Source organism: Chiloscyllium plagiosum, chromosome 36 (genome assembly GCF_004010195.1).
Source record: "Chiloscyllium plagiosum isolate BGI_BamShark_2017 chromosome 36, ASM401019v2, whole genome shotgun sequence".
NCBI lineage: Eukaryota > Metazoa > Chordata > Chondrichthyes > Orectolobiformes > Hemiscylliidae > Chiloscyllium > Chiloscyllium plagiosum.
Genome location: NC_057745.1, coordinates 14,605,836 through 14,628,944, shown reverse-complemented (window position 1 = coordinate 14,628,944; position 23,109 = coordinate 14,605,836). Strand labels below are relative to the sequence as shown.

At 40.6% G+C, this 23,109-nt stretch overlaps 1 protein-coding gene across 2 annotated transcripts in view; it reads right to left on the bottom strand.

The window, feature by feature from the left end:
* The window catches only part of ap4e1 (adaptor related protein complex 4 subunit epsilon 1), a 61,973-nt gene that overhangs the window by 38,433 nt on the left and 431 nt on the right, over positions 1–23,109 (bottom strand). Inside the window, exons 2-7 of one of the 2 annotated variants that reach the window (XM_043677376.1) lie at positions 21,411–21,482; positions 16,908–17,031; positions 15,536–15,609; positions 7,575–7,696; positions 2,556–2,715; positions 1,487–1,653 (exon numbers count right to left, since the gene is read on the bottom strand). In XM_043677376.1, the coding sequence (XP_043533311.1) occupies positions 1,487–1,653; positions 2,556–2,715; positions 7,575–7,696; positions 15,536–15,609; positions 16,908–17,031; positions 21,411–21,482 (719 nt within the window). Of the gene's footprint in view, positions 1–1,486; positions 1,654–2,555; positions 2,716–7,574; positions 7,697–10,708; positions 10,874–15,535; positions 15,610–16,907; positions 17,032–21,410; positions 21,483–23,109 lie in introns of those variants that run through there. The other variant, XM_043677377.1, reaches the window with a different exon arrangement.

The following is a 23,109-nucleotide window of genomic DNA, read 5'->3' as shown; positions in this document are numbered from 1 at the left end:
AAGTGTAAAGTTAGATTGTGCTCTCAAGTGACCGAAGAGGAATTTGAATACAAGGCCATGTGACTCAGATGAGCACATGTCAGTGAGCTAAGACTGACAGCTAACAACTAAATTATCAATAGAGATGGTTACACCAATACATCCAATGTGGACTTCTTTCTGTACAATGTGCCCCTTTAATTAGCTTCCTTCTTGATGATGTTGCCTTTTGCTGGTACAGAGCATGGGTATTTCCCTAATATGTCAGCTGAATAACTAAAGATCTCACGAAAGCCTAGAGAGCAAAAGCTGGTGAAATAATAGGAATCAAAGATAGGGGTTTCATTTCTATTGATTTTGTGTACAAATGATTATTACACAATCAGGTGAATGCAAATTTTTAAGTTATTGCCTTCCTGTGATAATTCACAGTTGAATTCATATATCAATGAAACGTCAATTAATTTCTGAACCAAATCTGGCTAATATTTTCAAAGTAATCAGTTTCACCAATCATAAAGAGACTCTTTTTTTTCCAAAACAATGTATTGCTGTCTAAACCCAGAGCAGGTAGCTAAAACACGCTGCTCAAATCCACACACCGACAGAAATGGTGCTTAAATGTTCCCTCCTAGTTTTACACTAAAGTATTAAAAATTGTTAAACTTCAAAAAGACTCTGACTATTTATCAAATTATATCACCAACTTAGGTGGCCTCTGCATTTAACATAAAACTCACTTTTCAGTTACACGTCTACTGTAACATGGTATTAGCAGACAATTCAAAGAAATGTAAAATTTGAGGATTCAGAAATAAATTTTAAGCACATTGTGATGATGCTACTGCCGCTCTTTAACAAGATTAAGATGACAACCACCTGATGAAGATGCTGTGCTCTGAAAGCTCGTGCTTCCAGCTCGTGCTGTTGGACTATAACCTGGTGTTGTGTGATTTTTAACGAAATAAAAATCGTTCGCATCATGATCGCCTTCAAAAACTGACCTCAAACATTCAACTCTTACAAAAGGATGTACAGTGCATTTACATTGTGCCAAATTTAGAGAGCCAGTTACTATTGCTGTATAGATATAGACATCAGAGCTTACAAACAAAATAAGAACAAAAGTTAGGGCAGAGTGTACAACTTTAAAGAGGGGACAAAATTACATCTGGTCAAAATACCAAAATCTCTTTTGACTTCTGCTCATTTTCAGCTAAAGATGATTTTATTTTGACGTAACATTTTGAGAGGTGACTTTAAAATTAATCAAAGTCCTTGCATTGGTAGTTGTAATGCATGGGCACATTAAAATCAACTGTTAATTCAGTAATGGCACTGCCTGCTGCTCTTTCAAGCAGTGTTACTACATTCTTCTGTCTGCAATAAACATACTCATTTCCCGAGGGAACACTGAGCAACGCAAGGATTCCTAGTATAACAGTTTCATATCCAAGTATGACAAGATCAACAACTGAAAAGGAAAACTTGGTCAAGAACAACTTACACTGGATCATCCTTTCCCAGTAATCTCAAAATTCTCAGCAGCTGAATCTGGAGCCAAGGTGCTGGTACACTATGATAGTTGAAATCCACTGCAAGTTTTCCTCCAACTACTTGCTTGAGAATTGTTACAAAGCTCCCGGTTAAATCTTTATAGCCATCCGGATTTTCCTAAAATAGAGGAACCAAACTAATACATTTAATTCCAATAAGGCTTAAAAATTGACAACTGCTTCACAAAGTTTCAGATTAGATTAGATTCCCGACAGTATGGAAACAGGCCCTTTGGCCCAACAAGTCCATACCGACCTTCCAAAAAGTTACCCACCCAGACTCATTCCTTTACTCTATATTTTCCTTCTGACTAATGCACCTAACACTATGGGCAATTTAGCATGGCCAATTCACCTGACCTGCACATCTTTGGAGTGTGGGAGGAAAGCGGCGCACCCAGAGGAAACCCACACAGACACGGGGAGAATGTGCAAATTTCACACAGCCAGTCAGCCGAGGGGGGGAGTTTAACCGGGTCCCTGGCACTGTGAGGCAACAGTGCCAACCACTGAGCCACCATGCCACCCAAGGTCACTTGACCATCATTCCTGCCCTGCAGCCTGAAGGATTTTGCTTGTTGGTGCTCCAAGTCATTCAAAGCAAAAACCTTTCATTTGATTTCTAACAAATACTAGGTTAGCCACTGTGACTGAGTATTTCTGTCAGGTAAAGGAAGCAGTTCTGTTCCTAAATGTAAGCCAATGACTCCTGCCTAAAAAATGTGGCTTAGAAATATGTTACGAACTAAGCTCAAAAGAACAATTCAGATGGCCCATGAACACTTGGTGACTAGGTTCCCACACTATTACTTGATAGCGTTGCTAAGCAATTCGCTAGAACATTTTAAAAACTATTTCCAATTCATTTAAGAAATTTAAATTCATTATTCTACTTTTAAACTTCGACTGTAAATTGATGGCATTTGAAAAGTTTGTAAATTGATCATGAGCTTTGGCTACTAAAAGAAAATTGCCAACATAAATAGCTTAGCTTCTCCATTAATGGTTACAATATAATACCTTGATCAGCAGTAGGTAGATGTGAAGGGAGGCAGCCATGACTCCAGGGTCCCTGTCACATAGAGCTTTCCTAAATTTGTCATGAATATGCTGAACTTGGTTTGGAGCAATGAGATAAAATTTGTGCAGGGCAAGCACTGCCTTCCGTCTTATTATTTCCCTGTGAAGAAGCAATATTTAGTGTTAGAACACATTTTTAACACAGCATTCACAATTACTTAACTGAACAGTTAGAGAAAAGGCCAGGAGCCAGGGCATTATTTATAAAGCAGTATTATGTTTCTTTCTGCGACACAATTTTCTATTATAAATATCAGCTCCAAGAAACAAAACTTTCCACACCTCCCTAAACTTCTCTTTTATTGATCATATGCTCATTCTCAAACCAAATGTCCTACCAAGTTCACTTACGTGATTAAGAATTTTGTAACATCTTTCTGCATCAAACCCAGCCTCCAAATGCCAGATTTGCACATATAGCTGAAAAAATTAATAAAACAAAGGGGGAGGGAATCTTCTTGGTGGCAAGACCACCAATACGACAGGAAGGACGTCATAAACTAATAGAATTAATACTCCCCCACACTAAGTATAGAAACTCCTCATGAATAACAAACAAATTCAGAAAGATTTTTTTAATATAATACTGTTGCATAAAAGTTGGAAGATTGACCTTTTCAACCTGATATCAAGGTTTCCAAATTAGCAGTTTAAATAACAACGAGGATCAAAGATCAAAATTCCTTTTCTCAGATCTGGAGGTTCGAGAGCTGACTGATAGAGGATTTGAGGAGGAGGCTGTTTTCAGTTGATGGGAGCTTTTGCTAAGTGTTGGACTTTTAAGACTTAAAAATTTTTTTTTTCAATTTTGCATGCTTAAAATAAAATACTGAGAAGAAGGGGAGTTTGTCACTTTTTTTTAAATAAAAGGGCTGTAGTTAGAGCTTCTTCTTTTAGGCCTTATGAGATAGATTACATTTTTTAAGTGGTCTTAGTGTAATGTTAAAAGATTAAATGAGAATATCTCTCTGGACATTAATGTAATATTAAAGAGTTAGACTGCAAAGCTGAACATTCTGGAAGTGGATGGGGACAACATTGGAGTCACTGAGGAGCACACAGGAGATACAGTGTGATGGTTAGTAGATTTAGAGAGGTGGTTACACTGCAGGTTCAGTCAGATAGATGGGTGACCGTCAGGAGATAGGAAGGTAGTTCAGGAGTCTCCTGTGGCTATTCCTCCCTCAAACAGATGTACCATTTTGGCTACTGTTGAGGGGATAGTCTCTCAGAGAAAAATAGAAGGGGCAGCCAGATCTTGGGCACCAAGAATGAATTTTCTATTCAGCGGGGTTTGTCAAGATTCAACAGAGCAATTGTTATAGGAGACTTTCCTGTCAAGGGCACAGACAGGAGATTCTGTGGTTGAGAGACTCAGGGGCAGCACTATGGTTCAGTGGTTAGCACTGCAACTTCACAGCTCCAGGGATCTGAGTTTGATTCCACCCTTGGGTGACTGTTTGCGTGGAGTTTGAGCATACTCATAATTTCTGCATGGGTTTCCTCCTACAGTCCAAAAACGTACAGGTTAGGTGGATTAACCACAGGTTACAGGGACAGGGTAGGGGGCCATGATGGAAACATGGCTGAGGGAGGAACAGGACTGACACCTCAATGTTAGATGCTACAGGAAGGTTAGAAAGGGAGGCAATAGAGGATGGGGAGTGGTGTTCGCAATTAAGGAAAACATTCTTGCTGTACTTAGAGAGAATATTTCTGAGGGATTGTCCAGTGAAACCTTATGGGTGGAACTCAGAAATAAGAAGGGCAAGATTACCTGGATGGGATTGTACTATGGGCCCTGCAACAGCCAGAGGGAAATTGAACAGCAAATATGTATAGATCTCAGATATATGTAAGATAATTGGGGATTTTAACTTTCTAAACATTGACTGGGATTGCCATAGTGTTAAGGGCATAGATAGTGCGGAATTTGTTAAATGTGTTCAAAAAACATTTCTTTATCAATATGTAGATGTACCAACTAGATATGGAACAAACCTCAACCTTCTTTTGGAAAATAAGGCCAGACATGTGACTGAACTGTTTGTGAGGGAACACTTTGGAATCAGTGATCATAATTCTATTAGTTTTAAAAAAGGATAGGCCTGGTATAGAAGTTAAAATTCTTCACTGGAATAAGACAAATGGTGTGAGACAGGAACTTTCAAACGCTGAGTACAGTAAATTGTTCGCAGGTTAAGGGACTGGCAAGTGGGAGGCTTTCAAAAATGAGATAATGAGAGTATAGAGGCATTGTGTTCCTATTAGTGTAAAGAGTAGGGTTGGCAAGAGAGAGGAACAATGGATGAATAAAAATATTAAGGCTCTGGTCAAGAATAAGGAGGAGTTATATATTAGGTATAGTCAAGTGAATCTCTTGAATAGTAGGGGCATTCTTAAGAAAGAAATCAAGATGCCAAAAGGGATTAAGACATAGTCTTGGCAGACAAGATTATGGAGAATCCAAAGAGATTCTACAACTACATTAAGAGCAAAAAAGCAGTTAGGGATAAAATTGGGCCCCTTAACAATCAATTAGATCATCTATGTGTGGAACCACAGAAGTTGGGAGAGATACTAAATGAATATTTTGCGTCAGTTTTTACTGAGAAGAGATGGAGGCGTGGAAACTCGGGAAAATCAATACTGAGGTCTTGAAAATGGTCTACATTTCACAAGAGGAATTGCTAGATGTCTTAAAAAATAAAGGTGGATAAATCTCCCGAACCTGGTCGAGTGTACCCCAGAACATTGTGGGAGGTTCGGGAAGAAATTGCAGGGTCCCTTCCAGAAATATTTGTATCATCTACAGCCATGGGTGATGTGCCAGAGGACTGGAGGGTAGTTAATGTGCCTTTATTCAAGGAAGGCTGTAAGGAAAAGCATGGGAACTATTGACCTGTGAGTCTAACATCAGTGATGGGTAAATTGTTGGATAGGATACTGAGAGATAGGATTTACATGCATTTGGAAAGGCAAGGTCTGAATAGAGATAGTCAGCATGGCTTTGTGCATGGGAAACTGCTTCTCACAAACTTGGCTGAGTTTTTGAGGACGTAATCCAAGGGCAGAGTGGTGGATGTTGTCTACATGAACCTGAGTAAAGCCTTTGACAAGGATCCGCATGGTAGACTAATTAGTGAAGTTAAATAATGTGGGATTCAGGGAGAACTTGCCAATTGGATACAAAATTGACATGATATTCGGAGTTAGAGGATGGTGTGGTGGAGGGTTGTTTTGTTGGACTGGTGGCCTTTGACCAGCAGTATTCCGTAGGAATCGATGCTGAGTCCACTTTTGTCTGTCATTTATGTAAACGATTTGGATGAGAATTTAGGTGGCATGGTTAATAAGTTTGCAGCTGATACCAAAATTGATGGTATAGTTGACAGTAAATGTGGTTATCTAACATTGCAAAGGGACCTTAATCAATTGGGCCAATGGGCTGAGGAGTGGCAGATGGTTTTTAATTTAACAAAATGAAGGTATTGCATTTTGGTAAAACAAACAAGGGCAGGATTTGTACACTTAATGGTATGGCCCTGGTTAGTTTTGTCAAACAAAGATCTAGCAGTTCAGGTACATGATTCTTTGAAAGTTGTGTAACAGGGAGACAGAGTGGTTAAGGCAGCATGTAGTGCACTTGCCTTCTTTGCTTAAACCATGGAGTATAGGAGTTGGGACATCATGTTGAGGTTGTATAGGACATTGGTGAGGCCACATTTAGAGTACTATGTATAGTTCTGGTCACCCTGCTCTCGGAAGGATATTATTAAATTGGAGAGGGTTCAGAAAAAATTATTAGGATGTTGCCAGAACTAGGAAGTTTGAGTTATAAGGACAGACTGGATAGGCTGGGACTTTTGTGTCACTATAGGCAAGGAGGTTGAGCAGTGACCTTATAAAAGTTTATAAAATTATGATCTTAGATAAGGTGGGAAGGTAAGGTTTTTTCCCTTGGGTGGGGGAGTTCAAAACTAGGGGGCATATTTTTAAGGTAAGAAGCAAAAGATTTAAAAGACTGGAGGGACAATGTTTTCACACAGGGAGTGGCTTGTATGTGGAATGAACCATCAGAGGAAGTGGTAGATGCAGGTACAATGATAACATTTAAAGAACATTTGGATAGGTACCTGAATAGGAAAGGTTTGCAGGGATATGGGCCAAATGCAGTCAAGTGGGGCTAGTTGATTTAGGGGACATGGTCAGCATGGATGAGTTGTTCTGAAGGGTCTGTTTTCGTGCTGTATGACTCTGTTCCACCTGAAGCGCACTCACTACACAGAAATTGGATTCCTAATGGGACCTCTCACTCAGCTACAGGGAATAATAAAATGAAAATATCCTCATGTTCTAGATTTAGATATTCGACTTCTTCCCAACTTAGTTCACTTACTGAAGGTTCAATTTTAAGCCATATAATTTTTTAAAAATCATTTTCAAATATATTATATAACTGCCTTCAGTCAGTGGAGTTAGCCCTCTGTAGAGCTGCAACAATATTCCATAGATAGTATGTACAAGTCATGGTGCTGCAGGTTACTCGGCATTATCAGTGAGACAAACAAGTATTTTCCAGCCAGCCAGTGTTTGGACTTTTCTTTGTCTGTGTGAATGCACACAATTCAGTCATCTTCATACATTGTGAACTAGAATCATTTCAAACTCCACTCTAAACCTATCAGTTGGCATGGGAGAAAGGGGAAAGAAGTGTAAGAAACATTTATTCGGCAGCCTTAACAAATCACTAAATATTATTGAGAAATAAGTTTATATTATAAACTATAAACAGTGTCAATCTTCTCCCCTCATGGTGAAAATATGACCAAATCTAGTAAAACACAAAACCTGCAATCTACAACACTGACCAGATTCAGATTTGATTGCTCATCTTGCCTTACAAAATACATAATGAATGTTGCAACTTTGTAATAAGTTTTCTTCATATTTACTTACTTAGAATGCTGAAGCTTCTCTTCAATTAGAGGAAGAACTGCAGGGATCATTTCTGGTGGGAATAGCTGGCTAGCAACAGTCAGAGCCATGCACACCTCGAGAAGGTTAGTGCTCTGCAGATCCTGAAGTTACAAAAATAGTTTCCAGAATTGATGAAAAGAGTATAACAAGTCTGGGTTTCACACATCTGCAGACAGTCAATTGCATTAACATAAAAAATATGAGCAGGAATGGATCAAATGGCCCCTCGTGTCTTCTCTGCCATTCAATGAAATCATGGCTGATCTTACAAATGTAGGTCTGAAGTGTTTTATTATTAAACCCAACACTGTACAGAAAAGAAGTGCTTAACAATATCGAAGTTCAAGCACAGAAATGGCTCATCCATAAAGTGTGAAACTCTAAACATCTACGGGACAGGAGGTGGTCATTTAGCAAATTATGTCTATGCCAGCTCTCTGCTGCAGCAACCCAACGAGTATCATTCCTCTGCCCAGTCTGGTCATCCTTAAAGGAGAATGTTACACATTTATTAATTCATGCACTCATGTAAAATGCATTCCGTAGACATCCATTTAATTTTAGCCCACCTGTTCACTTTGTGAAACCAACCTTTCCACTTAAATAATGGATCCAAAATAAAAATTTACAATCACTATTTGATGGTGGAGCCAAACACCAGTCCAAAAAAAAAGCTGAAGTAATTGCAATCATGATTCATCTCACCCCTACTGATATACTCAACATCGTAGACGTCACTCTTTCGCAAATTCACTTCACTGCACGTGATGTCAAGAAATGGCTCAAAGACCAGGCGAGGGAACCTGTCATAATCCTGGGGACTTTGCTCCAGAACGAGCCATGCTGATTGCAAAGCTGTTCTGGTACAGCTACAACATTGACATCTAATCAACAATGTTGAAATTCTCAAGGTACATCCTGTCCACAAAAAAACAGGGCAAATCTAGTCAATAACTATGTCTTCATTTGTCAATGCTCTAAGCTCTGAATTCACTCCCACTTCACCTCACCATATTTCTTTAAGACACTCCTTAAAACGCTCCTTTGACCCAGGTTTTGGTCATACAGCATATTCGTTTTATATCACGTGCTATCTTACAATATTATATTACATTAAAAGCAACAACTTATAGCAAATGTTCATCATTGCATTGATTCACAAAACAGTTAGTATTTCATGCACAAATACGTACCAAGGTTTGGAAATAATTGAAAATTATCTTCACCTCTACATTTACATTTTCCAACTCAACTAAATTATACGAACAAAACGTAATATTTAACCATTTACAATGATACCAAGCATTACTAATAACTCAAACTTCAGTTAATGAAACTGTACATTGATAAAAAATAGTTTTAATTGACTTGTTCAGACATGACAGAGTTCCAGGGCAGCAGGACTTGAACCAAAGCTTCTGGCGCAGAGGTTGGGACACTTCCAAAACATCCCAACAGCCTGCCGAAGTATTCTAAAATTGTCTGGTCATGTTATGACAACTCCAGAGCAGGTGTGCCTTGAACCCAAATCTTCTGGTTCAGACGTGGGCACACCATGTGAATGCACTCAGCCAATGAACGACATCTCGGATCGACAACCAAACTATCTCATTCATGGCAAATTGGCCCATTGCTTATTTCCTCCAGATGCACTGACTCTGAAGCACTTCAAATAACAGCATGTTACAAAACTACTTACCAATCCTACAACACTATGTTCCTCTATTTGTTACCCTCTACAATCATTCTCTATGTATAGACTCAGAGTAGATTAATGAGATTTCTTGAATAGTTCACTATAATTACCCTGTAAAATTACTGCAGTTTCAAAGTCTGTGTGCGTAAAAACATCTTTTAAACTTCAAATGTGAAAGATCGATGTTGTTTGGGCCATCCATTTGTCATCTTTGTTATTCCTCCTGAGTTTTGTGAGATGTAAAGGTAATGGATAACAAACAACATTTTTAGGGTCTTCACTGGCTAGGCCAGCATTTATTGCCCATCCTAAATTGCCCAGAGGGCAGTTAAGAGACAACCACGTGACATAGTCAAAATTATTAAAATTACCCCAATTCTTCAATCGTTAACAATTGCACTAAAATATTTAGGTTTTCATTTGTGCCAAAAGACTATGGTTATTGTCCAATATAAAATGGAAATGTTTTATTAAATTGAGATTTAAGAGTTTGTTTTAATTTTATATGTGCGCTCTCTCTTCCCTGGCACTTTGCAAACTCCCCATTTTGGAATTTGGTCACTCCTAGACCTCTGCCACGCTAAATTTCAATTGCCTCACAGACTAGGGGGAGTGGATCTCCTGGACATTAAAAACTATCAACTAAGCTCGCTTTTATCTTATGTGAGTGATTGGGTTTGTGCATTGCATTGCATATGGTTAGATATCGAAACCTCTCAGGCCAGGTGTCCCCCTACTAGCTTGCTGTTTTTTGACAAAATGAGGACAGTTAGGGAATATTTTCTTCACCCAATAGTTATCAATACTGTTAAAGCATGGAGGGCAATTCAGCAGAGGGAAGGCAATATTGGCATAACATCTTCTCTTACACCTATAGTGGGTATGCCGGGTTTTCAACTGGGGATGATGGATTCAGGATTCAAACATTGGGCAGCTAGGGGTGTGGCTTGCATGAGTGATTTATTTGAGGGAGACGCAATGATGTCTTTTGATCAGTTAGTAAGGAAATGCGAGCTATCTAACAGGGACCTCTTTAGTTTTTTTCAAGCTTGGGATTTTATTCAAGAAAAGACTACACTTTTGACTGATGCCTATAAATCCGACATAGAGAGGAGGGCGCTCAGTGCTAAGAGTACACTTTCTGTCAGCACTTTATATCATCAATTGGGGACGGCCCCTCAGATAAGTTCGATCGACTTTGCAGGGTGTGGGAGAGAGAGCTGGGTGTTGAGGTCTCCTCAGAGGCATGGGAAGATATTTGGGAAAACGCAAGAAAGATATAAATTTGTAATAGGACCCATGCTTTACAGTTGAAGATTCTCCACAGGGTCCACTTGGCTCAGGATCATTTGTCAAAATTTAAACCAGGGGTATCTTCAACATGTCCCAAGTGTAAGATTGGTACGGGCATTCTTACCCATTGTCTCTGGTCCTGTGGTAGGCTTCAAACATACTGGAGCGCTGTGGCGGGTGCAATGGAGGGGATTTTGGGAGTAAGGGTGGAGAAGTACCCGATCTCTCTCCTCCTTGGCCTGCCCAGTGTGTTCCCTGTAGATGCGCATAAGACTAAACTTTTCAACATCCTCACGTTCTGCACAAGAAAGAATATCTTGTTAGGTTGGGTATCCAAAAATCCCCCGAGCCTGTTGGCTTGGCAGAAGATGGTTATGGCGCATATCCCCTTGGATTTTCTCACAAGTATGGTACACCACAAAACTGAGAATTTCTATAAGACATGGCAACCCTTTTGGAATACTGGACACAGATTTGTCTACTACACTAATATGGGCTTTTATATAGCTGGCACGATTGTGCTTTACGAGTCCAATATCCAGAGAGGGGGAACTGCGAATGTATGAACAGGTGAAAATTAATGCTCTTGATATTCGAGTGTTAGTGCTTTGTTTGGCTGAGCTGTATTATTATTATTTATTAGTTTGTTGTTATTTATTTAGTTAAGTAGTTAGTTGGGGTTTTTAAAAATATTTTTAATACATATTTATATATTTGTACATGAGGGCGGTTTGGGTTTTTTTACATTTTTTGGTGTTCTTCCTTTGTATTGCTTTGAATTGTATTATTTTATATTTGCTGTAATATTTAAAAAATCTATTCTTCAATAAAAGTATATTAAAAAAAATACTTGCACCAATCCCCATAAACACCCTTTGGCACAAAAGGTAAAATCAAACGTAAGGTCTTACAGGAGAGAAGTCAGAGAGAGAGGGCCAGCATGGACCTGCTTCTCTGGGTGCGGCAGCTTCAAAACACTGACTGCCAAAACCAAATCAAACCAGAGAAAAGCTGAGCTGGGAGAACCGGCCACTTCCCACTCACTACACAAGTACCCTTCCTCAAACTTGAAAGCCTTTTTTCCCGAGGCAATATCCGTCAGCTACAATCAAACTGGCCCCAAAACCCGTCCAAGGCCAGACCTCCAGGAACCAGCCTCTTTCATGACCTCTCTGAAAAGAAATCCAAGGACAACACAACCCCGTCAAAGGAGCATCATCATCACAACTTGTATCTTCTACATCTTTTGAAAAATTAACCATATTATTTAAATGACATCTTTCGTTTCATTACATACTAGCAATCTAATTGTAATGTAAACATATGAACCTCATTTGGCCTTTGGGAGAACTCCCTTGATTTAAAATTATAAGGACGTTTACAATTTTGTTTTACATAGAGGAAATCCATCCCCCTTGGAATAAAATTTTAAAATGGCAAATTTAATTAAACAAGCTTATTGTATCATCACTACAGTTGTTCCTCGCTTTTCCCAATTACAGTTTAATAGCTTAATTGTGTGACAATTGGGAATTTTATTTAAAATTTTAAATATTTCCTGGCATATCAACAAAAATAGTGCTTGAGGAAAAGGCAATAATGCACCAACATGCTGTGCGTCAGAGTGAGAGATAGTTTGTCCACCTCCATTTTCCTTAAGTTATTGCCTCCATCTGGATCATGACTGAATGACGATAAAGGATTCCCAATACTATCCACGCAAGGGAATTTTTGAACATTGTGCGCATGCTTTGTCTCTTGCGCACATGTATTGTTTTCATCCTCCTTGCAGTAATTACCATATAAATTTGAGTAAAACTCAATCTCATGTACATGTTGACTGCCCATTTTTGGCCAAAAAATCTGGAATTTTCCACACATCTCGTGTAAAGGTCGACCCTAGTTCTTCACATATAACAGATTTATATGTGAAGTCAACCTTTGTGAGTCAAGGTACTATCATGTACATAAATATTACAAAGAAGAAATGATTTTTTTTTTCATGCTATTATGCTTTAATGTACAACTTACACCAATTTGGCAGGAAAGATTTAAGATGCATCAGATCAGAGTTGGGGGACAACCTCCCATTGTGTGCAGCTCAGCAAACTGTATTTCATTATGTTTTTTCTTTAATCGTTTAGAGATCAATTGGACTTCTGCTAACGATATGTTATTTTGGACTGTAGCATGAATTTCAGCCCCTCAAAGGTAATGTCCACGTAATAGTTGATCCCATAAATTTAACCTTCATAAATAGTCTAAAAAATGGAACTTTTACACAAGTATATACGGTATTCAGGATAGAGTTAATAGTTACATGGTATAATTCAGATTGATTTGGAAGATTCTGCATGGATTTGTTAAGGGAAAATTGGGCGGCATGGTGGCTCAGTGGTTAACACTGCTGCCCCACAGCGCCAGGGACCGGGTTCGATTCCCACCTCGGGCGACTGTCTGTGTGGAGTTTGCACATTCTCCCCCTGTCTGTGGGGGTTTCCTCTGGGTACTCCAGTTTCTTCCCACAGTCCAAAGATGTGCAGGTTAGGTGAATTGGCATTATATATTGCCCATAGTACTTTTCCTAAAATATATAAATGATTTAGATCTTGATGTCCTAATTTGGTAAAGGGCTGCTTACGATGCCAAAGAAAACAGCTGAATCAGTCACTCAGTCTCCTGAATGTTTGCTTATCGAAAATCAGGGGGAGCATCCGTAGAGGGTATAACAAACAAGGGAGAATATTCATCTTAATAAGTGCTATCCAACCTAAATCATGAGATCAGAAGCACCTCCCATCTTTGAAGGTCTTGCTTGATTTTGTCAAATAATTGAACAAAATTAGCTGTAAACAGCCAATTAAAAGCTGGAATGATGAATATGCCCAAATTCATAAAACCCTGCTGTGACCACTTAAATGGGAATCGAGATTTGCCCTCAAGACCTAGACCTTCATAAGATCACCCATAAGTGTAGCCTCTGATTTTGCAAAATTAATCTTGTACCCCAAAATGGTGCCAAACGTGCTGACACATTACATCAGGCGAGGCATCGAAATGCTGGATTTGACAAAAAAAATGCAGACATCGTCCACATACAACAAAATCATATGTGACTTTGACCCCACTTCTGGAGCTGTTATATTAAGAACCCTACGAATGGCCTCCACCAATGGTTCAATCACCAATGTAAAAAGCAACAGCGAAAGGGGACAGTCCTGCCGGCTGACCCTAAAAATGTTAACATTGCTTGATTGTACCTCATTGGTGATGACCGCAGTGAGGAGTCACCGTGGAGAACCCATCATATAAAGGCTTCGCCCAAGCCAAACCGCTCCGGAGTATAAAAAAGGTACGGCCACTCAACTCAGTCAAATGACTATCACCAATCCCTATTTTTGACTCGCTTGAATTATATTAAGCAGCCTCCGCACATGATTGGAGGATCTGCAGCCCTCTATGAAGCTCGTCTGGTCCTCTTTAACAATAGAAGGCAACATAGTCTTCAGCCTTAACGCAAGAGTCTTAGAGAAGATTTTAATGTTCACATTTAAAAGTAAAATGGGCCTGTAAGAAGGTTGTGAATGTGAGCAGATGGTTGGAGTTTTGTACAATCACTACATTTTAATGTTGGAGATGCTGAATTTGTTTTCTCAATTTAAGTGCTGGAGAATAATCCAATAGATTTTGGTCTGTTTAAGAGTAAGCAGAAATTCAAAAAAGATCTGCAGCAGAAAAGCACACTTTGGCTTTTTTGCCTTATCACAAAGAAATGTACATGTACATGGTTTAAAGCTGGAACATAGCCTTGTCTCAAAACATTATAGTTATCTACTCAATGACTTCATATGACATCCAGACTGAAAAAACAAAGCAATGATTACAATACCATGTATCCTACCTGTTCAGCATGCAACAAGGAAGGTTCAATTAAATTTGCAAAACATTTCTTGAGAAAAGAGAATTAAATAGGATTGCTAGCACTGTGTAAGACAATTAAATGGTTTGCTCCTATTTATTTTTGTACACTTTAGGTCAATCAATTGGTATTTTGCCACCCCCAAATACAAAGCAACAGTAGAGCTAACATGACTCATCATTACTTCTTGAAAGGTAATCAACCCGAAACATTAATCATTTCTTTCGACATAGACACTGTTAGATCTGTCAAGATTCCCAACATTCTGATCTTTATTTCAACTTTGCTTCTTTCCAACCACAGGTGGCTCTTGTAACAAAGTTTTACACACTAACAAAATGTGTTATTTTAATGTTAGGATATTCTTAATGCAGCAATTCAGAAAGAGTTACTTTCTACTGTTGTTATTTATCTCTGCCTTTTAAAGTAAAGTCACATTTTTGCTGAAGTTTCCTTGGTCTATTTTTCTACACAACGCTGTTACTTGCAGGGTTTCCGACTTATACTGAATCAGTTGTGATGATTCACTCAAAGGTTAAAAGTGAGTCACAAGTCTATTTGAAACTGAATAATTATAAGCAATGCATGATGCTAAGGAATTTCACTGAAAAATGTGAGTAGTTGTGGAAAACCATCTCAAAAACATCAGCAAAAACAAAATCATAGGATTACAGTACATACAATAAAAGCAAAATATGACCTATTCAGTTATCATAAACCAGAAGCTCAATTTGTATCAGCATGGATCAGAAACGAAGAGAAAGGAAACTTGAAGGAAAAGTGACAATTTTTATTTTAGAATGAGGCATACAGGACAGAAAGAAAAAAATGAGAAGTAAATGATTCTGCATTACTATTTTCTACAGCAGACTTTAATCCCATTTTAATCTTTGCTGACCGTGTTTATGGAGTACCATCCCAGAAGGCCAAAATAAAGAGGGGTAGAGTTGCAAATTAACTAGGATTGATTCAAGTCAGTATTTTTTGTGAAGCAGTTATGATTAATTATAAATCCAATATACTCTCACTTACCTTTAATACAGTGTTCACCAGTAGAAGCAGCAGTTGATGGCTTTCATTTAGAAAGAGAGACACGGCCAAGTAACCTAGCAAAAATAAACAAAAGTATTCATATTATTCAAATTTAATTTCTACACTGTTTTCTCCATTGCACAACTTCAGGATAGTAGATCACATATTTCCATGAAACCCTCAATCCCACTCCTTGACAAAACCAAATGTTACACTTAGTGGGCACAGGCATGCACTTTCGCTATTTTCGCCACCTAGTTAACCTGGCTGAAGACTGTAAAAGTCACATTCTACACAACGGCATCTGCAAATCAAAATAACATAGGAGACTGTGCATTGAAACTACAAGTTTTCTAATGATGCAGCCGCCTAACTGTGCAGCCATTTTACTGTCTCCAATGCCAGGTCTATATCAAGTACATGTAGTTGAAGAAAACTCAGGAAAGCCAAAGCATTGTAGATGCAACAATCCATAAGACTATCATCATGAATACTGCGATTCCCAACAGGAGCCTGAAGCAACTGCAATGCAGTGACCTGTGAGCTTCCATACAGTAAAATTAATTAATTTTAACTTGGAAATAAGTCTTGTGCAATTCCAATTAACTTGCAACATTCAAATTATGCATAGTTTAGCATTTGTATTTTCTTACCTTTAATAAAAATGAAAGCAATATTTAATAGCACACTAAGCTCTCCATTCTAAAAATCTGTTCGTCAGAAATACCAATTGACTGGAATTTTTTTTTGAGTAAAATCAATTGCCGTCATTATTTTCATCCAGTGTTTTGGGAGCAGAAAATGGAGGATACAGTATTAGGATAACTAAACTTTTTATTACTGCTTTTATATCTGCTTTATGTTTCAAGTTAATGTTAAAATCTATGATTTTTCCAGTTTATATGCTTGAAATTAAGCATTCTAATGTCACTCTATAATTGAGACAATTGCAGACAAGAGGGGTTACAATGTATAATATTTGTTTTCCTTCTTCCACAAAGAATTTTGTACTGGGGGGGATACGTTTTCAAGTTACTCATAGTTCCACGCCCAGGTAACAATTCTTGCTCTATCACCTGGACAAGCACAGTATCATATTATCTCATTATGGAGCAGGATCATACTGAATTCAATACGTCCTCAGTGGACAACAGATGATTTAATCACAAGCGGTGGGAAGGCTGTTCCACTTCCTCCCTCTGCATCCAGCCAATTGTAGGATCACCCTTGTTATGACTGAGATCCATGGAGCACAGATCAGTTATTGGGCCTGCAAGTATTAACTGGCTGCTGAGCCACCAGGACAGTTTAACAGATTATTTACAATTTAAAAATTGTCTATTTACTCAATGTGTTTGAAGAGGAAACATACCAACTCTTTTTTCCATTAGACTGCCCTGCTGAGCTAGTTTGATGGCGTGAATGTATCCAAAGGAGGCCTCATAGCCCAGCATTTCACAGTAGATTAGTCGCACCAGACATTCTCGCATCTGTTTCTGTAAAAAGAATTAAACAAAGGATTACTTTCCTCCTGCCGAATATGACTCCTCGTTGGGTGCTAGTTTTACTGACGTGAATTATTTCAACGGCAGGGACATTGCAACAAGATTACTCCTGTATTCAACCAAACTCCACACTGTTACATGATTACATGATTAAAAATATAGTCAAATTCCTGAGTAACTCAAACTGACACCATACTTTTCTCACCCATCCCCTGCTACACCTCCTCCAGACCCTGACACTGCACCCTGCTCTTCCAAAACTGACAAGACTAGACCCAATCCAAACCTTATGCTGCCAAAACCATTCTGAAACCAATCACTACCATCTCCAGTCCTGACACCATGTCACTAGATCCAACATTCACCTTCCCTATTGCCCCACCAAACCTAACCAAAACACTGCATCACTTACTTTATCACTTTGCACACTGGCACCCTAGCCCCTTCGTACTTGGCACCCTATCTAGATAGTGTCCAATTACGAGCATCTCACCCTTACTCATCTGACATCCTATCCCTAGCATCGACACCTTCCCCAGCTGGCACTCTACTGTTGGCACCTTAGCCAACTGTCACCCTGCTATGAAATCCATCTGGTACTCTAATATTACACTTACCAATTCACTGATGTAGTCACAGCTGTCAGAACCTTTACATTTCAGAATTTAGCTGCTGATTGCTCGGTAAAGGAGGTGTGGTTTGACTTCCTTTTTCTATTTCAAAAATATACTTTATTCATAAAATTATTTGGATCTCTTCACAATTGGTCATGCCATTCTTGTGCACACATTATATTGCTTTACATACAGACATCGAAATTTATTTTTCCTATACACTAGTCTGTACATTTACTATCCAGCTCTTCTGCTGAGGCGTCAGCAGAGCCCAAATGACTGGGTGGGCCCCCTGTTCTTCTTAAGCAGGCAGATGTTACACGGTGGTCTTTCCCCACCACGCCTTGGCGGCAGCTGCCCCAAGCTTCAGCGCGTCCCTCAACACATAGTCCTGGACCTTGGAATGTGCCAGTCTCCAACACTCAGTCGGGGTCAACTCCTTCGGCTGGAAGATCAACAGGTTTTGGACCACCCAGAGAGCGTTCTTCACCGAGTTGATGATCCTCCAGGCACAGCTGATGTTCGTCTTGGTGCGCGTCCTGGGGAACAGGCTGTAGAGCACGGAGTTCCGCATCACGACGCTGCTTGGGACGAACCTCGACAAACACCACTGCATTCCTCTCCAGACTTCTTCTGCATAGGCACATTCCAGAAGGAGGTGTGTGACAGTCTTGTCCCCCCCCCACAGCCGCATCAAGGGCAGCGTGCGGTGCGGGAGAGAGTACGGGCGTGCATAAAGGATCTCACAGGCAGAGCCCTTCTCACCACCAGCCAAGCCATGACTTGGTGCTTGTTGGAAAGTTCTGGCGATGAGGCATTCTGCCAAATGGCTTTGACAGTCTGCTCAGGGAACCGCTCGATAGGATCCGCCCTCTCTTTTTCCCGAAGGATCTCAAGACACTACGTGCTGACCACTTCCTGATGGACTTGTGGTCAAAGGTGTTTTTCTTCATAAATTTCTCCACGAAGGACAGGTGATACGCAACAGTCCAACTACTCGGAGCGTTCTGCGGCAGCGAGGCCAGGCCCATCCTTCACAACACCGAGGACAGGTAGAATCTCAGTACGTAGTGACACTTGGTGATGGCGTACCGGGATCCACGCACAGCTTGATGCAGCCACATACAAAGGTGCCCATCAGGGTGAGAGTGGCATTGGGTGTGTTTTCTCCCCCGTTGCCCAGATCTTTATACATTGAGTCCCTTCGAACCCGGTCCATATAAATTGGAAGATGGCCCAGGTGACTGCAGCAGCGCAGGTTCTGGGAATAGGCGAGACCTGTACCACATATAACAGCAATGACAGTGCCTCACACCTGATGACCAGGTTTTTTCCCGCGATGGAGAGCGACCGTAGCTTCCATCTGCCCAGTTTCTGCCTCACTTTGCTGATACGCTCCTCCCAAGACTTGGCGCATGCCCCAGCTCCCCCGAACCAAACACCCAGCACCTTCAGTGGTCGGTCCTGACGGTGAAGGGGATCGAGGATTGGTCGGCCCAGTTCCCGAAGAGCATGGCCTCGCTCTTGCCTCGGTTTACCTTGGCCCCCGAGGCCCGTTCGAACTGGTCGGCATATGCACGAGTCTGCGCACGGACAGCGGATCTGAGCAGAAAATGGCGACGTCATCCATGTACAGGGAGGCCTTAACCTGTAGGCCCACGCTGCCAGGAATCGTCACCCCTCTCAGGCTCACATCCTTCCTGATGGACTCAGCAAATAGCTCTATGCAGCACACAAACAAGGCAGGAGAGAGACGGCAGCCCTGCCTGACTCCAGATCTGACTGGGAAGCTATCTGATTCCCACCCATTGATTGAGACTGCACTGACAATGTTGGTGTAGAGCAGTCTGATCCAATTGCAGATTCCCTCCCCAAAGCCCATTTTGGAGAGAACATCTCTCATATACATGTGTGATATCTTGTCAAAGGCTTTCTCCTGGTCCAGGCTGATCAGGCAGTTGTCCAACCCTCTGTCCTGCATGTAGGCGATCGTATCCCTGAGGAGTGCGAGACTCTCAGCAATCTTCCTGCCCGGTACAGTACAGGTTTGGTCAGGGTGAATCACCGACCCCAGAGCAGACCTGACCCATTTGGCGATAACCTCTGAAAGAATTTTGTAATCTGCATTCAATAATGAGATTGGTCTCCAATTTCTGATTTCCTCCCTCTCCCCCTTCCATTTGTAGATGAGGGTGATGATGCCTTTCCTCGTGGATTCACTCATGGTACCTGCGAGAAGCATACTGACATACACCTCCAGCAGGTCCTGGCCAATCAAGTCCCACAGAGCGGAATAGAGCTCGACCGGTAAGCCGTCGCTTCCGGGAGTTTTATTCTTTTCGAGGGCCTTGGTCAGCTTGTCCAGCCTCTCCCGTGTTCTGTTGTCTAAGACCTCCGTGATAGAGGACAGGAACGACTGGGAGGCCGCGTTGGCAGTTGGCTTCGCGTCATACAGACTGGCATAGAAGGATTTGCTGATCCTCATGACGTCAGCCTGAGATGACGCTATCGAGCCATCTTCTTCATTCAGGCTGCTGAGCACGGAGCTCTCTTTGCGCACTTTCTGGAAGAAGAAACGTGAGCATGTCTCATCCTGCTCCACCGAGCAGACCCTGGACCGGAAGACTAGCAGGAGAAATTGCTGTAACAAGTTTACATAGGTAATTTTCATTGTAAATGTTGATACAGTAATTTGTAATGACCTTTAGAAAATTAGCAATAGTGTTGGAGGTGTATTTTTAACGATTATCCACTGTCCACCACTCACATTTCATCTAAAGATTAATCTTAACTCCCTAAATGTAATGTCATGCAAGTGGGCTTTCTTTTTTTTTCTAAAAACCCTGTAGCCTGATGTTCAAAAGAAAAATTAGTTAACAATGACAAACTCTCAAACAGGAAAAATGTTTATAGATTCCCATTTCAAAGAAAAATATGAAGTCACATTTATTGTTGTACTTGTTCGCGTCCGATATTTACTTGCCCCCATAAATGCAGGACAACTGCAGTTGTTTCATACCACAACTCTCCAGCTATAAAATGATAACACAAGCTGGAGGGGGTTCAGAAGAGATTTACCAGGACGTTGCAGGTATGAAAGGTTTGAGTTATAAAGATAGGCTGGGATTTTTTTCACTGGAGCATTGGGAAGTTGAAGAAGTTTATAAAATAATGAGGGGTATTGGTAGAGTTAATGGTAATTGTCTTTTTCCCTAGGATGGTGGATTTCAAAACTACAGGCACATTTTTAAGGTGAGAAAAGAGAGGTTTACATGAGGGGCAATTTTTTTTTACATAAAATGATTCGTGTGTGGAATGAATTTCCTGAGGGACTGGTGGATGCGGATACAATTACAACAATTAAAAGACATTTGGATACGTACATGAATAGGAAAAGGTTGGAGGGGCATGTGCCAGGAACAGGGTTAGAGTGGTGCTAGAAAAGCACAGCAGTTCAGGCAGCATCTGAGGAGCAGGAAAATCAACGTTTCGGGCAAAAGCCCTTCATCAGGAATCCCAAAACGTCAATTTTCCTGCTCCTCGGATGCTGCCTGAACTGCTGTGCTTTTCCAGCACCACTCTAATCCAGAATCTGGTTTCCAGCATCTGCAGTCATTATTTTTACCATGGGCCAGGAACAGGCAGGTGGGACTAGTTTAGATTTCGGCATGGTTTGGTTGGACTGAAGGGTCGATTTCTGTGCTGTATTTATGAAAAGGTGGAGTTAATGTATTGCTTTAGATGATGAATTCTTACCAGTGATATGCTAGGAGCAGAGACCTGTTCTTTTAATGCAGCTAGTTCCTTCTTTATTAATTTTTCCTCATCCTAAAATCAAAAACATTTAAATGTTAAAACAAAAAGTAGTATTCAAGTGTAACAAATTTCAACTTATATCATATTGATTTAGTAATGAAGACAGCACTCAAACGAATACCAATAACTTTTGTTCAATTCATAATCTAAACATGAAAGCTGATATCACCCCAGAATGCAATATTAGATTAGATTAGATTACATTACAGTGTGGAAACAGGCCCTTCGGCCCAACAAGTCCACACCGACGCGCTGAAGCGAAACCCACCCATACACCTAACACTACGGGCAATTTTAGTATGGCCAATTCACCTGACCCTGCACATCTTTGGACTGTGGGAGGAAACCGGAGCACCCGGAAGAAACCCACGCAGACACGGGGAGAACGTGCAAACTCCACACAGTCAGGCGCCTGAGGCGGGAATTGAACGCGGGTCTCTGGCGCTGTGAGGCAGCAGTGCTAACCACTGTGCCACCGTGTCGCCCACAAAGAACAGACAAGATGTTTTTTTATACATAAATTTGTTTCAAAAGTTTCAAAATCCACATAAATGAAGCTACATTTTACAAAAAAAAGGAATAGGAAAGCAACTGTGGAAACTATTCAGAGTTCAGCAATACAGACACAGAAATTAAGAAAACTACTGTACGTGGAATTCTACAATGCTAATAGAACAAGAGGCTATTGGTTTAACAGTTGGTTCAATGTTAGTTAGTTTAATGTTAGCTAACTAACTTTTGCAAAGAATATCAACACTTGGAAGGGACTCTGGGCAGAGCAGTGCCAATTAAAACTTTGGATACTGTGATTGCACGGGGTGTGCTGAGGAACTATGGGTTTCTTCCAGTTATGACAATCCTTACCTCCATCAGCACCATGACCCCCGCCTTAACCCCATCAGCACCATGACCCCTTCCTTAACCCCATCAGCACCATGACCCCCTCCTTAACCCCATCAGCACCATGGCCCCTCTCCTTATCCCCATCAGCACCATGACCCCCCTCGCTCCCCATAAGATAAATGCCTATTAACATTTATCTTATGATCATACACTTAAGCAATACAACAACAAATTCTTATGGAAGTTTTAATTTGATTGTAAGATTTATTTTTTTAGAGAACTATGATGATCAGAAATACATTGCCTGAATGGTTGAATGCAGGAACATGGAAAATAAATGTAAAATATTGATCCCCTAAAAACTGCTCTATCAATCAATTAGATTATGGCTGATCTTCTGCTTTGATACCACTTTCATGCAGTTTGCCCATATCCCTTTGATATATTTAATATCTGGAATTCTACTATAGAGTCATAGAGCATGGAAATAGACCCTTTGGTCCAACCCAATGTCTGTCGTGAAAATACTGAATGACTGAGCCTCCACAGCCCTCTGCAGCCCACCTTTGGAATGCTGTGTACAATTCTGGTCTTGGGGGGGATGGGTGCAATGAGGGGTGGAGGTAATGGGAGCTGAGGTTAATGGGGGAGGGGAGTTGGGGTAATGAATGTTGATTGGGGGGGTCTGGAGATAATAGATGGTAATGGGGAGGTGGCTGGAGTCATGCTGCAAAGGGAGGTAAGGGGGGCTCATGATGCTAATGGGGTTAAGGGGGTCATGGTGCTCAGGGAGGTA